The sequence below is a fragment of the Phragmites australis genome, chromosome 11, assembly GCF_958298935.1.
Source record: "Phragmites australis chromosome 11, lpPhrAust1.1, whole genome shotgun sequence".
Classification (NCBI taxonomy): domain Eukaryota; kingdom Viridiplantae; phylum Streptophyta; class Magnoliopsida; order Poales; family Poaceae; genus Phragmites; species Phragmites australis.
The window spans coordinates 5,205,700-5,221,654 of NC_084931.1; the positions used below are offsets into that span (position 1 = coordinate 5,205,700).

At 51.5% G+C, this 15,955-nt stretch overlaps 1 protein-coding gene across 1 annotated transcript; it reads left to right on the forward strand.

The window, feature by feature from the left end:
* Window positions 1-902: 902 nt before the first annotated feature.
* Window positions 903-2,533, forward strand: LOC133884290 (leucine-rich repeat extensin-like protein 4). The gene has a single exon (XM_062323644.1). It carries the CDS (start codon window positions 1,094-1,096, stop codon window positions 2,390-2,392), a length of 1,299 nt encoding a protein of 432 aa, XP_062179628.1. The 5' UTR covers window positions 903-1,093; the 3' UTR covers window positions 2,393-2,533.
* Window positions 2,534-15,955: the final 13,422 nt, after the last annotated feature.

The window sequence follows — 15,955 nt, forward strand, 5'->3', positions numbered from 1 at the left end:
GTCGGAGTATTTGTTGCAAAGAAGCTTTCAAGTGTTAATTGAATGTCAACACACCGGATGGTCCGGTGCTCAGAAGTTCAACACACCGGAGTAATTCTTGCAGAGAAGATTTCAGTGGCTCGGTCAGGCTCAAGACAACACGCAGATGGTCCAGTGATGAAGTGAAGAACACATCATAATACCTGGTGTTCACTGAGGGTTTGAGTGAGATTCCAATGACTAGTGTTTGAAGGATATACATACTGGATGATCTAGTGAGTACAATATTGTTTATATCGGATCATCCAACATATACAGTAAAGTTGAGATATTAGGGCAACGGTTAGTCCATGGGATTGAGGCTATAAATATCCCTTCACTCGGTTATTTGAAAGTGCTTGAGTTCAGAGAAGCTCACATACACTTGAGAAGATATTCATGCCACCAAAGTACTTAAAGTGATCATCTAAGGTAATTAAGCATATGATTATAGAGTGATTAGTGCTAATAAGCCTACACATAGTTGTGTCAAGGTGTTGCTGTCTAAATAGGGGGATCAAGGAGTGATTCTAGTTTGTACTAAGTGGTACGTTGTCTCCTTAGAGTCTTGGTGACTCGTCGACACCTTAGGTTTTAGTGGCTCAAGCTCGTTGACCCTCCGACTTGGTATGGAGCGGCGGCAAAACTTATGTATGTGAATGTTGGGACTCTTACCTTGTTGGCTCAATCTCTAAAGTGAAGACGACGGTAAGTGATCAGAAGAGAGACTTGTGTTGAGATCTTTTTTTATTGGTTCGAACTATTTGAGATCTAGATAGAGATGAGAGAAAATAAAGAGAATATGAAAGTGAGAGAAATTGAAAAGGAAACGAAATTAGGAGAATATAAGTGAAGATGATCTAAAATATTACTGATCCCGACACCCGTTCCAGCCTTCCAGGTGGGGTTGATCAGAGAGAAAGCACCTAGCAACACTAAACAGAGAGAGAAGCTCAATCAATGCATGCGCAGTGCTCGCCTCTCTCCACTCTCTCTCAAGAATCACTCCCCGTCTCCGCACATCTGAAACTTCTCACCGTCTTGGCAGCGAAGGAAAGCTTAACCCCAGGCAGCCATGAGGCGGCGGCCACCTTTCCATGGCAATGTCGCCGCCGCCGCCGCCGCTGTGCTCCTGCTGCTGCTGTCGCCCGTCCCGACGTCCCAGCTCGGCCTCGGCGGCGCCATTAGCGCCTGGATCAACGGAACGCCACCGCCGCCGCCTCCTAGTCCAGCCTCCTCGTCCTCGCCCGCGCAGGGCCAGAGCCAGGAATATGCGGCGCTGCAGGCGCTGAAGGCGGCCGTCACTGAGGATCCCCGCGACGCGCTGTCGTCGTGGAAGGGCGCCAACGTCTGCGCCTACAAGGGCGTCTACTGCTCCGCGCCGCCAGACGGCGCCGCTGCATCGGGAGCGTCCACGGTGGTCGCGGGCATTGACCTCAACCACGCCAACCTCCGGGGCACGCTCCCTGACGCCGTCTCCCTCCTCGCGCACCTTACGTTCCTCCACCTCAACAGCAACCGCCTCGCCGGCGCCGTCCCCGACGCGCTCCGGGGCCTGCAGTACCTCACCGAGCTCGACCTCAGCAACAACCTCTTCTCAGGTCCCTTCCCCGCGTCCACGCTGCTCATCCCCTCGCTCGTGTACCTCGACCTCCGCTTCAACGCCTTCTCCGGCGAGCTCCCGCCCGAGGTCTTCGTCAAGAACCTGGACGCCGTGTTCCTCAACAACAACCAGTTCGAAGGCCAGATCCCGGAGACGCTGTGGTCGTCCCCGGCCACGGTCATCACGCTGGCGAACAACCGGTTCACTGGCCCCGTGCCGGTCGCCTACGGGTACAGCAGCGGCCGGGTCCGTGAGGTGCTGTTCCTGAACAACAACCTCACGGGCTGCGTCCCGGAGGCGCTGGGGTTCCTGCCGTGCATCCAGGTGCTGGACCTGAGCTATAACGCGCTGTCGGGCCACCTGCCGAGCACGCTCTCCTGCCTGTCGGGCATCGAGGTGCTCAACATCGCGCACAACCAGCTCACCGGCGAGCTCCCGGACCTGCTGTGCGACCTGCGGCGGATCACGAACCTGTCCGTGTCGTTCAACTTCTTCTCCGGGATCAGCCAGCGCTGCGACCGGCTGGTGGGCAGGAGCATTTTCGACTTCGTGGGCAACTGCGTGCCCGGGCGGGGCATGCAGCGGCCGCAGCCCGAGTGCGACGACTTCCCCGGCGACGGCGGGCTGAGCTGCCTCCGCATCCCCGGGGTGCGGTCCGTCGGGTGCGCCGAGGCCGCTGTCTCTATCGGCGTCGGCGTCGGCGTCGGGGGCCTGCCGTTCGGGCTGCCAGGCGCCGCCGCCGGGGGCGTGGTCACCGTCACCGTGCCCTGATCTGCCGCTTGGTCTGCATTTTCTTTTCTTTTTCTTTTTCTTTTTCTTTTGGGGGGCAATTGGCCTGGATCGGCTTTGCAATCGCATCGATAATTACGTGATGGGGGTAATTGGTGAATAGTGGTTGGTTCTTGGCTGGTTTATACCGGTACAGCTTGCCATCTCGCATGATCCATTAACAGCGCTGATCACAGTCACCGACGAACTAGCCAGCTGCAATGCAACGCAATGCAAGCGAGCGTTAGCTAGATCGCGGACGAACGCATGGATGATTGAGTTGAGCCTATTTAGTTGGGATGCAAACATGATCGTGACGTGAAGTCGTCATCTTTCTTTCTGTGCGACACTCGCTTTAGACCTGGATGAGGAGATCGAGGGAGGGGATAAGGCTGGGAGGGAGAGGAGAGGTGGAAGATGGATCTCGGGAAATGCGTTAATGGCGCCATGAATGTGAGACGGGGATGGAGGTCGGTGGATGCACCCAACTGCTACCGCCGCTCTGACTGTCCTTCAGCGGGGGCGGAAAGGAACCGCATCGGCCGTGCAGGGGGCTTCACGCCATGTGATGTGTTGCTATCTTGTATAGTACTCCTCTCTGTCTCTCTAGCTAGTCTTCTACGTGTCTCTGAGACTGTTTCTAACTATTTTTTCTTTATTTTATTTTCTTTCTAATTTTATCTTTATTCTTATTCTTTTTATTTTTTTCTTATTTCCAACTGTTTTTATTCGAAATGATTCGTAAAGGAAAATAAAAGAGAATTTCGTCTTAGATGAAATAACCTTAGGAATCCCATCGTGAAAGAAACCGTAAAGAGAAATTATTGGAGCGCTAAAGATAACGAAAACTCCTTCGTGAAGAGATTCTGGATCGCGAAGGGAATCCGTTGGGTATAATCTAAGTAGATTTGGGACTTATTTCCAGGTCATCTATGGCATGAGTTTTGGCATTATTCAAAGCGCAATACAATATAAAATATTTTAGACTGCATCCATACGGAATGAACATGAGAGCCATGTCATGTCTAGTACTTGGCACGATGGGTATGTCTATATGGTACGATGGTTTAAGTTGGGCAAATTTTGTATTTTAGACAACATACGATATCGTATTTGCGAAAATAGATAACAGTTTAACGTATTTACAAATTTAGCACTCGTATTCGAAACCTTAGTTACCGAATACTCGATTTTGGAACCTCAGAATCCGAAAACAGCCCGGACCCACTGTTTTCGGCAACTCAGTTACCGAATACGGTACTGTTCATCGTATTCGGCAACTCAGTTACCGAAAACACAGTAAACAGTGTCGTATTCGATAACTGAGTTACCGAAAACACAGTAAACAGTTGCCGAATAGTATTCGATAACTGAGTTACCGAAAACACAGTAAACAGTGCCGTATTCGGCAACTGAGTTGCCGAATACGGCCTGTCCAGTCTGCCGCGCCGGGACGAGTGGCAGCGCTACAGTAAAGAAGCTAGCAAGCTAGCGTCTGAGCTAGGAAGGCATAGAAATGCCGGTTTTTTTATTTAATTCGCGAATTTTTTTGGAGTACAAAAATAGTCCAAAAATTCTAAACGTTTTCATGAGCAAATTAGAGATCACTAGCAACCCATTTTAATTAGTTTGGTCCAAAAAGCCTGAGCCAATATTTAATTAGAATTATCCTAATAAACTAACTTTTATAAACTCTAGCAAATTTTAATACCTCAAATAAATTCACAAAAATCTAGAAAAATTCACTAATATTCTTCTAATGTGGTGTAATAATTTATAAAAATATTTTCAACCCTATGTTATTTGGTGAAAAAATGAGTTCCTTTGTAATGATCTATTTATATGCATTTTCATCATTTCATGTGATATTCGCTTTTTAATTCAATTTGAATAAAAAAAATTCAAATATACACAATACCTTGGTTTTCAGATTAATTCAAAAATGCTCAATATAATCTGCTTATTTTTTCGGCACGTGTCTTTTTTGGGAATTTTTGAATTAATCTGAGAACCAAGGTATTATGCATGTTTAAATTTTTTTATTTAAATTGAATTAAAAAGCGAATATCACATGAAATAATGAAAATACATATAAATGGATCATTACAAAGGAACTCATTTTTTCACCAAATAACATAGGGTTGGAAACATTTTTATAAATTATTACACCACATTAGAAGAATATTAGTGAATTTTTCTAGATTTTTGTGAATTTATTTGAGGCATTAAAATTTGCTAGAGTTTATAAAAGTTGGTTTATTAGGATAATTCTAATTAAATATTGGCTCAGGCTTTTTGGACCAAACTAATTAAAATGGATTGCTAGTGATCTCTAATTTGCTCATGAAAACGTTTAGAATTTTTGGACTATTTTTGTACTCCAAAAAAATTCGCGAATTAAATAAAAAAACCGGCATTTCTATGCCTTCCTAGCTCAGACGCTAGCTTGCTAGCTTCTTTACTGTAGCGCTGCCACTCGTCCCGGCGCGGCAGACTGGACAGGCCGTATTCGGCAACTCAGTTGCCGAATACGGCACTGTTTACTGTGTTTTCGGTCACTCAGTTATCGAATACGACACTGTTTACTGTGTTTTCGGTAACTGAGTTGCCGAATACGGTGAACAGTACCGTATTCGGTAACTGAGTTGCCGAAAACAGTGGGTCCGGGCTGTTTTCGGAGTCTGAGGTTCCAAAATCGAGTATTCGGTAACTGAGGTTCCGAATACGAGTGCTAAATTTATAAATACGTTAAACTGTTGTCTATTTTTGTAAATACGGTACCGTATGTTGTCTAAAATACAAAATTTGCCTTTAAGTTGTGCACGTATTGTCACTGTATGAAAAGAACTTGATATAATATGTATAATCATTTTTTATGCTTATCTTCTAATGTCTCGGATAAAAAGCTTGAGACACTAAAAACCTGTGCTCCAATTTAGTGTGCAGTAGCTGCTGAACCAGTTACCTGTCTACAAGAAAGAGCTCAACTACAGTATGTACGTCCAGATGCGCCTGTAAGTAAAGCGTTTACTGAAACGTTCATACAAGAGTTTGGTTGGATGCCACTTACGGGAGCGCAAGACACAACAATACCTGCTCAATCAACCTCATGAATCGCACAAGTAGCACACATGGTGCTTACGATTTATTTCCATTCCATGTAATAATAATCACGTAACGTGCAAGCTCTGGAACTCATGCTCGGGCACCCTGAAGGTGCGGTCGCCCTCCGGTGCGCCGATGACGATACGAGGTCGCTCCACTGGTCGCCCATGTTACCCGACAGGTTTTTTTTTTTAAAAAAAATACAGTGTTCCAATGTGCTCTGAATTTAAAACACTATCAAAATGGTTATGATTTTTTTAAAAAAATTATGTATGGAGAATGCTATAATCTAGCGCTTAAAAAATTTCAACGCGAACAATTGCTTGTACAATAAGAAAAAAAAAGATAAATTTTAGAATCCCTAAAATTTGTCTTTTCTGTTTCTCATTTTACAAGTCATATTTTTGTCTAAAATATTTGGGAGAGCTAGATGATATCATTCTCTACCCTATAGTTTTGTTTTAGAAATTTTTATGATGATTTCGCTAATGTTTTGAATTTTGAGTGTATTGGAACGCTGTATTTTTATTTCTTTTAAATATATCGTCCGTTGGAAAGGCAACCAGTCGTGGAGTAGACAGTTGCAAAATTTAAAAAGAACATATATATTTACAATTTTCGAATTTAAAAAATATAAAAAAGGTCCAGAGATGACGGCCTGCAGCAGTGCATTATACGTGCAAAACCAACGGGCCAAGTATGCGTGGGAGGAGTCTTGTGCGTTTGTAGGGCTTGATGGCCATGCGTGTTATGCGGGCCATGGATGAGGCCCAGGTTGGAATTATAAACTGGACTGAAAGGTTATGACCCTACTAATCTACGTTAGCCCACTTTATGGCCCGAAATTTATCTATTTGTTTATTCCTCCATCCGGTCCAAAACCACATCATTTTAGACATCCACATGGCCTCCAAAATATATTTTTTGACTACTGATTTCTTTTATAATATGTATATTAAATTCAATAAAATTATAAAGGTTTTTTAAGGCAAATAACACATATATTTTTTTCTTACTTCTAATCAGCTATTTAAAAAGGTACCAATTGTACAAACTTTTAGAAGCCTGAATATATGTATGCACAAAACAATACTTATTATCTGTTCCAATGGCAGTAATATGGCAAAATCTCCTCAAAGGAAATGTCACGGTCCCGAAGACCGGAGTTGGCTGGAGGATGATCACAGATCAACGAAGGCGAGACAGAGAGGAAGAAGCGACATAGAGTGCCATGGAGAAGAAGTAGATGTTCCAGTTAGAATACAACATGTCTTCCTATTACACGCCACATGCCTTCTACCCCTGCGAACAGGCCAACAGGCCAAACTAACACACACACACACACACACACACACACACACACACACACACACACACACAATCCAATAAGTCCAAACCCAATGCAACACATAAGCGCATGAAACATAGTCGATCAACAACACATAATCCTCTTGCCGAATGGCAACATGGCCTAACAATCCCTGCCCCTTGCAAAGCGGCTTGACCCCAAGCGGAGCATTGGACTCATCCTCCCAACTAGCTAACGATGGAGGAAAATCACTCCACCGGGTCAGAAATGCAATGTATAGTAGTCAAGTTGTTGGACACCATGGCATGCTCCAGAATGCAAGCTAGCAACAACATGTGAAAAGGTTAGTGGAAATTGAAGAAAGATCAGGGTGCACCTGAGTCTATGGTGCAACATGACGGTTTAATTGAGAAACATGGATAACTTGATGAATCCGACTATGAGTAGGCAAATCAATGCGACACGCCCATCGCGCTGCAAAATGATGAAGGGCCCATATAAGCGAAAAGAGAACTTGTTGTTGTGATAGGCCACTGAAGATTGAACATGAGGCTGAGATAAACCTTGTCGCCAACCTCAAATTCCCTCTCACTATATCGAGAATCAGCCTGGTGTTTCATCTGTTGCTATGCACACAGTAGTGGCTGATGGATGAGACGATTCAATAGATTGTGCTCCTTAAGCCAATCGTCCAAATCCGGCATTGATCAATCTTGGAAATTGGTCATACCAAAATGGTGAGAATGATGGCCATATAGTACCTCGAAATAAGTACACTCGATGGAGGAGTTGTAAGAGGTGTTGCACCAAAATTCAGCTAGAGGCAACCATTTGCTCCAATTGCAGGGACGGGAATGGACAATGCAGTGCATTAATGCTTCCAAGAACTGATTCGGCTACTCAAGTTTGACTGTCGATCCGTGGATGGTAGGAGGAGCTCATGAGCAATTGGCTGTCCATGAGCCTGAACAACTCTTTTCACAAGTTTCTAGTGAAAATCTGGTCTCGATCAGACACTATAGTGTGTGGTAATTCATGGAGATTATATATGTGATCCAAGAAAACTTGAGCTAGTTGTAGAGCGGTATAAGGATAAGACAGAGGTATAAAGTGCCCATACTATGTAAATTTATTGACCACCAAGATCACATCATAAGAACCAAATTTGGGCAAACCTTCGATGAAATCTAAACACACCATGGACTAAGCTTGGGAGGGAATGCGCAATGGCTCAAGTAGACTGCGCATTTTAATGTGTTCCACCTTAGCTTGCAGGTAGATAGCACAAGTGTGGACATATCGGCGCACCGAATCCTTGAGCTTGGGCCACACAAAAAGACATTTAATATGATGATAAGTGGCATGAAACCCGGAATGACCTTCCACACCACTGCTATAAAGGGCTTGCAGAGTGTGCTGCTGGGCCAAATGATTGTTACCCACCCAAACGCGGCCGTTGAAGCGAATAATACCTTTGTGCAATGAAAAGCCAGGATCATTTGAGCCTGAGATGCTCAACTCGGTGAGCAGTGCTTTACTCTTGGCATCTTTGGTGTATCCTGATGCCAAACGCTCCATTCATGCACCCTTTGCACGATCAGGATGGCGTGACAAAGTGTCAGCTACGACATCCATGCACCCTTTCTTATACTGAATTTTGTAATTGAGGTCCATCAACTTAAGTACTGCCTTCTGGTGAAGCTTAGTTGAAGCATGCTGCTCTGTCAAAAAGAGCAGACAATAGTGATCTGTGCGAATGAGAAATTCTTTGGCCTACAAATAGGGACGCCATTTGTCTATTGTCATCAGGATGGCCATACATTCCTGCTCATAGGTGGAGTGTGCCCGGTTCTTGTTACACAAGGATTGACCCAAAAATGAAATGGGATGACCATCTTGCATGAGAACAACGCTACTTCATGTCTCATTGGCGTTGGTTTCAACTACAAAGGGCTTGTCAAAGTCTGGTACTACGAGAATAGGAGCATTGATCAATGAGTTCTTGAGTAATTGGAAGGCTTTAGCTGTCGTTGAGGTCCACTAGAAGGGAACCCCTTTCTTCAATAATTGGGTTAAAGGACGACTTATCATGCCATAATATTTGATGAAACGTCGTTAATACCTAGTGAGGCCCATGAAACTATACAATTACTTGAGAGAAGTAGGTGCATGCCATTCTTCCATTCTTTGAACTTTGAAGGATAAGTGGTTATGCCTTCATCAGAGATGTGATGTCTACTTGAGAGAAGTAGGCGTAGGCCATTCTGCCACTGCTTGAACCTTGGAAGGATTAATGGCTATGCCTTCAACAGAGATGTGATGTCCTAGGTATTTGATAGATGATTGAGAAAATGCACATTTGGATGGCTTGATGAGAAATCTATGTGCTTGAAAAATGTCAAATACCTGACACAGATGCAATAGATGAGTATCCATATCTCTGCTGAAAACCAATATGTCACCCATAAACACAAGCACATAATGCCTAAGTAATTGAGCAAATATTTGATTCATTACTCCCTGGAAGGTGGTCGATGTGTCTGTCAGTCCGAAGGGCATAACCAAGAACTCAAACAACCCGTTGTGAGTACTACAAGCCATCTTGAATTCATCTCCTAGCACTATCCGGATCTGGTGGAATCCAGCATTAAAGTCTAGCTTTGTAAACAATGAAGCATTGGACAGTTTGTTGAGGAGCTCGTCAACCACCGACATTGGATGTTTATTCTTTACTGCAATGGTGTTGAGATGACTGTAGTTGACACAAAATTGCCAAGAGTCATCTTTTTTCTTAACTAGCAATAGTGCAGATGCAAAGGGGCTAATGCTCGACCTGATCATGCCCTGACGCAACAAGGAGTTCAACTGTTCCTCAATCTTGGTTTTCTGATGTGGAGTGTACCGATAATGACATATATTAATCGGTTGAGCACCAAGAATAAGTGGAATACTATGATCAAATCCTCTGGGAGGTGGCAGTGAATCAAGAGATTAGAACAAATTGACAAACTCCTGAAGAAGAGATTTTATCTGTTCTAACACCACCAAGTCTGAATGTACTGAAACTGAACATACTTGGCCTGTAGGAATGAGCTCAATCTGATGTGAGAGAGCACCACACCGAATGATTCCATCAAGCTTCCTTACGCTCACTTGCTCGCATTGAGAAACCACATCTTGAATGCCTTGCAACTGAATGTGACACCCTTTGTGATGAAAGGGCATACTGTCGGAGGATGAACTCCTGTCGCAGGGATCCCGAGAGACCCCTTTTTAGAGATTCGGCCGGGGGGATGATACTGAACGAGTTTGTCGGGGAAATAAATGGGAACGGAAATAAATGCGGTGGTTGGTGGTGGGAGATGATCGACCTAGTGCAAGAAAAATGGGTGCGCTGGGGTGTAGACAGGTTCGGGCCGCACAGAGGCGTAACACCCTACTCCTGTGTGAGTGCTATACCTTTCCTTGAAGGGAATTCTTCAAGGATGTATCTGGTTACAAGGGTGAGCTGCTTACAGAGAGCTTGAGGCTCTCTGTTCTAGCTTGGCTTGAGCTAAGTTGTGATGTTCTTCGCCTTTTGATCTGGGCTTCCTTGCTTTGTTCACCTTGTTCTTTCGTCTGTCTCCCCTTCTCTCTTTTTTATAGGCGCGCCGACCTCGACTTATCTAGAATGGGAAAGAGGGGGCGCAAATACCAAGGCGCCATGAAGAAATGCGTCATCATTCCGTCTTGGCGAAGTGACAGGGGCGGTGGAAAATTGCGGCGTGCATCCGACCACCCGCCACTGCGGAGGTCCTCCGGCGCCATTAAGAGGGCCCACCAGGCAGCCGCAGAGGTGCCCGGTGCGCCCACCCTGTCTTGCACTTCTGCCGGGGCAGGGTGGCAGGCGGAGTGCTTCGATTCTGGCAATGTTATCCTGAGGCACCTGAGTGAAATCGGACGGGACCTGTGCATGTAATGGACCCACGCCCCCCTGCCAGAGCATGGCAGGGTCTGACACTAGGGCGTGGGCAGCTGAGATTGTCAGGATGTCAGGATGTCGGGCCGCGCGTGCCTATTAAATGCGGCATTGGGCCTTTGACTGGTTGACACCCCGACGACGGGACCCTTTGGGTCGTCGGACGATCTTGCGCGAACCTTCGGGGAACCGAGTCCTTGGGGGCTGCCACGTGCAGCCCCGAGCACTCTCTCCCGAGCACTAGGGGAAACCTTCGGGGAACCGAGTCCTCGGGGGCTGCCACGTGCAGCCCCGAGCACTCTCTCCCGAGCACTGGGGGAAGCATTTGGGGAACCGAGTCCTCGGGGGCTGCCACGTGCAGCCCCGAGCACTCTCTCCCGAGCACTGGGGGAAACCTTCGGGGAACCGAGTCCTCGGGGGCTGCCACGTGCAGCCCCGAGCACTCTCTCCCGAGCACTGGGGGAAAACTTTCGGGGAACCGAGTCCTCGGGGGCCGCCACGTGCAGCCCCGAGCACTCTCTCCCGAGCACTGGGGGAAAACTTCGGGGAACCGAGTCCTTGGGGGCTGCCACGTGCAGCCCCGAGCACTCTCTCCCGAGCACTTCCTTCCCGGTACTTGGACTCCGCGGATCATCGGGGAACTGGGGTGCTCGGGAACCAGAGGCGGCGGCCCCGAGCACCTTCTCCCGGGACTTTAGCTTCTTCTTATCTCGCGGGACGGACCTCGCGGGATGGTGACGCGTGGCGGATGGCCAGCCCGGTCTCGGGACTCAGGGACCCCTGGTTCTTGATACACCGACAGTAGCCCCCGGGCCCATTGGAAGGAGACGGGACGGAAACGGCGGATGGGCCCTTCGTCGCGGCCGAGGCCGAGGCTAGTGCAGACGCCACGTGGAAGGCTTTCGAGAGGTGGTTTTACGGACCCAGACCTTAAGTACCTCCCAACGGGAAAATGAATGGACGCCTGTACACACAACTTCCGAAGGGTATGATGACCGTATGGACGGCACGCGCGGTTGTCGCGCGGATCGAGGAAAATACGACTGGCAGCCGCTGACATCGCGCAATCGGCGGGAGATTCGCCTGGCAGTTGCACCGAACGAGGCGACGCTTCGCCGAGCGAACCGTTTCGGCGGTAGTTTTTGAACTTTTCGAGATAAAAAAGGGGGATATGATCGGTCCGTCCCCCTCTTTACGCTTTCTTGCTCTTGCGCTCTTGCCTTTTGTGTGCTCTGAGACCCTTAGGGAATTCTCAGGCGACCGGAGCACTCTTCCTTCTCTCTCTTTCCACCGCCAAAACACCTTTCATTCTCGTCGAGATGACGAGGGTTGGAGGAGCACGCCGGGACAAGGCTTCGGACAGCATCTTGCCGAAGTCTCGTCTGAGGAACGAGGAGGCGGCGGACAAGATCAGGAAACTGCTGGTGCCGGAGGGGCAAGAAGGTGCCGTGGTGGTGACGCCGGTGAGCCTGACGCCGGCGACGACCGTCCCGAGGCGGATCGTCCTCTTCACCTCCTTTGTGGCGGCGGGGTTGGTGCCGCCGTTCTCCACCTTCTTCCTGCAAGTGCTGGAGACGTATGGTATTCAACTGGTGCACCTAAGCCCCAACTCCGTGGTGATGTTGGCGGTCTTCGCGCATCTCTGCGAAATGTTCGTGGGGGTGGCGCCGTCGGCGTCGCTGCTTCGCCATTTCTTCGTCCTTCGGCCGGTGGGGAAGAAGAGGGGGCACTCCACGGCGGACGTCGCGGGGTGCTGCAACCTTCGGCTCTGGGACGGCCTGGGGGATCATTACATTCCCCAGGTGCTGCGCAGCAAGTGGGAGGAGTGGCGACGGGACTGGTTCTTCGTCGACGTCGACCCCCACGAGCGCCTCGAGCTGCCAGAGGCGGCGGCGAAACCTCAGCGATCGACGTGGGAGGCACCGCCGCCAGAAGACGCGAGGCTGAAGCCGGTGTTGGAGCGCATCCTGAAGCTGCGCGAGTCCGGGCTGACCTCCATCATGGTGGTCGTGGACTTCCTGCGCCGTCGGCTGGCGCCTCTGCGAGAGCGAGCCCGGCCGAGCTGGTTCTATACTGGGCCGGAGGACATCACCAGGACTCAGATTGGCGCGAGCTGGGATCTGGGGCCGTCGGAACTGCGGGGGATGACAAGGGTGATTACCGGAACGGAGGACATGGGCCGGACGGAGCTCCCGTGGCCGGAGATGGCGCTCTGCGCCAACCCCAATCGGGTGGCCATTATGGCGGGCCTGCTGGAGTTCGACGCCCAGGGGCCTGTGGACCAGCCAAGAAGTCGGAGTCCCGAAGCCTCCGAACTCCCCGGGCTGGAGGAGCTACTTGGCGAGGAGGTCGCTGGCAGCTCGGCGCGGGTTGGCGAAGGGGTCGCCGCGGGCAGCTCCCGCCGTGCCAGGGAGGAGGTCGGCGCTGAAATCATCGAGGAGGTGGCGCCGGGAGACCGGGGAAAGCGTCCCCGGGCCCTGATCCTAGTGCCGGACTCTCCGCCATCGCCAACGGCAGTGGTGGCATTCCCGGTGCTGGAGCCGCGGCTGGTGCAGATGGGGCCTGCGCCGGCGCCCGCGACCCGCATGGCGGAACCCGAGACCCGCGCGGCGGCACCCGAGGCCCGCGCAGCAGTTCAGCCGAGCCCCCAGCGGAAGAGGCGGCGGGAGGAGTCCGGACCGACAGCGCCGGACCCGGACATCAGGCTCCCAGCGGCCAAATGGCAGTATCGGTGAGTCTCCTTCCTTGCTTTTCCCTGGGCATTTCTGGCCCGAACTAAGCTTTGACATTTTTCATCTGTCTCCCGTAGGCCGGCCGCAAGCGCCACCGCGATGGAGAAGGTGCGGGCGCCGCGGCCAGAGCCGAGCCCGCTGGCTGCACCGACGGAGGCGGGCACAGGAACGGCGGAGGCGCCAATTGTCGTGGCGGCCACTGGGAGAGAGGCGGAGGCGGCGGCCGAGAGGAGGACGGAGTAACCGTCCGGATCCTTGGCGCCGACGGAACCTACCCCGGGCGCGGAGAGCCCGGGGCGGATGACGGTGGAGGTGGATGCTTTGTCGGGGCCGGCGGACAGGGCGGCCGATGCGGGAATGCGGCCGCTGTCCGAGTCTTCGGCGCCGGCGGAGCCTACCCCGGGCAGGCAGAGCCCGGGGCGGATGGCGGTGCAGGGCCCTGCAGAGAGCTCGGACCCCCTGGAGGCACTCTGCGGAGAGGCCTGGGCCCCACCGGCGCCCGGCCAGCCTGCTGACCCCTTCTTGGCCGCCATTGAAGGCGTCTAGGTAGCGGTTGGGTGGCTGGGCGCAGCGGTGAACGCCAAGGAGGGGGAGCTCGAGGCTGAGCGCGCCCGCCTGGTATTGAAGAAGGCGCAGCTGGCGGGCGCCCAGGAGGATGCCCGTGCGGCGGCCGCGCGGGAGCAGAAGCTCCTAGAAGACATCCGCGCGGTAGCCGCGCGGGGACAAGAAATTTTGAGGACCGCGCGGGCAGAAGCCGCGCGGGAACGAGAAGACGCCGCCCGCCTGGCTGAGGCGTCGAAGCAGCAAGCTGCCGAGGCCCTTGCCAGGATGGGGCAGGCACAGGAGAGGGAGGTAGCAGTCGCAGCTCGAGAGCAGGCGGCGGAGGAGCGGCAAGCCGAGCTGACCCGCCGGGAGGGCGCGACCGAGATGACGCATGCCGACCTCCAGCACTGGGAAGACGACCTCCGGAAGATTAGGGAAGAGATCAACCGCTGGGAGGAGGACATCTCCCTTCGGGAGGTGGACAATGAATTATCGGCGTCAGAGCTCGGTGCTCGGGAGGATTCGGTGGCCCAGCAGGAGGATGTGCTGGCCCGGCCGGAGGGCGAGCTGAATCGCCGAGAAGAGGAACTGTGTCGCCGAGAGGGCGAGGCTGCCGCGACGGCTTCGGCCACTGCTGCCAGGGCGGAGGAGAACGCGAAGCACGAGGCGGAACTAACCGCCCGTGAACGCGCCTTATCCGAGATGGTGGCCAAGACGAAGCAGGCTGCCGGCTCCGCAGCAGTCGGCGGTTCTTCCGTTCCGGTCGGGGACCAGGGACTTGAGGCGCAGCTGCGGGCCGCCAAGGAGAAGCTCGAGACCACTTTTGTCTTGTGGGTCAACCTAGAGCATATGCTGGAAGACATACTCCGGCGGATGCGGCGGGCCGTAGAGAAGGGTGGTCTCGGACGGCTTGTTGAAGACAAGAAGGGCGACGGCCCCGCACGACAAGTGTTGGGGCTGCAGCAGGTCTGCGAGCGCCTCGAGGCCCTGCCTTGGGCAGTCCAGGAACTTGCCGCCCGGGAGGGACGTGGCTTGGCACATGCAGTGGCCGAGCACGTCCTAGCCTGCTACCGAAGCAGGGACCCGAACTTCCCGCTGGAGCCGGCGCGGGAGGGAGTGGTCGAGGCTGAGGGAGAGGCTGCCCGGGTAGCGGTCCGGAGTACCGCCGCTGTGGTGGCGGCCGGCTTCAGGCGAGAGGTGCCACCGCCGCCAGCCCCCGGGGACGACTCAGAGGATTCAGCCGACGCCTCTGCCGCCGACTAGATCTTTTGTAGCTTTTTTCTTTCTTTTGTCGTCTTGATGAATGTAAATATAGGAGTGAACCCTTAGGAAATGCCTTGTATATGGCTTGTGAATATAATGGCAGCTTTTCCTTGGGCTCGCAACTCCAATTTCTCTGAGTGCTTGATGTTTCTTCTGATGTTTTGCCTGGAAGTCCCGGGGAGTACTCAGTCGGGCCGTTCCCGACCTTCCCATCCCCGGGAACGAAGTTGTTCCGATCGCTATTGCCGGCGTAGTCGGCCTTCGAGCTCTCGCGAGTCCGCATTGCCTAAGTTAAGAAACAAAGACACAGACTTCCTTGCCCGGGAGATAGATCGATCCCACTCGGAACACGCCGTGCCTAGTGAACACTTTTTCACCTTGTGACCACTCAGTTAGTAGAAGGGAGACGCGTGCGGGCGAGAATGTGACCAAGAGTCCTCGTGGTCCGGTGGTGCCCGGGCTTAAAACGGGCCGGACCGAGCACTGACAGCCCGCCCCCGAGGCCTGAGCTCTGGACTACTCGAGCAGCTCGAGCGATAGGATTACCCAGGGCACCCGAGGACTCGGTAGTGCTCGGGGTCCTTAAAAGTGGACCGAACACCACGACCACCACGAAGGGCTTCGGTCAGACATTACCGCACGCGCGGTACTCCTTT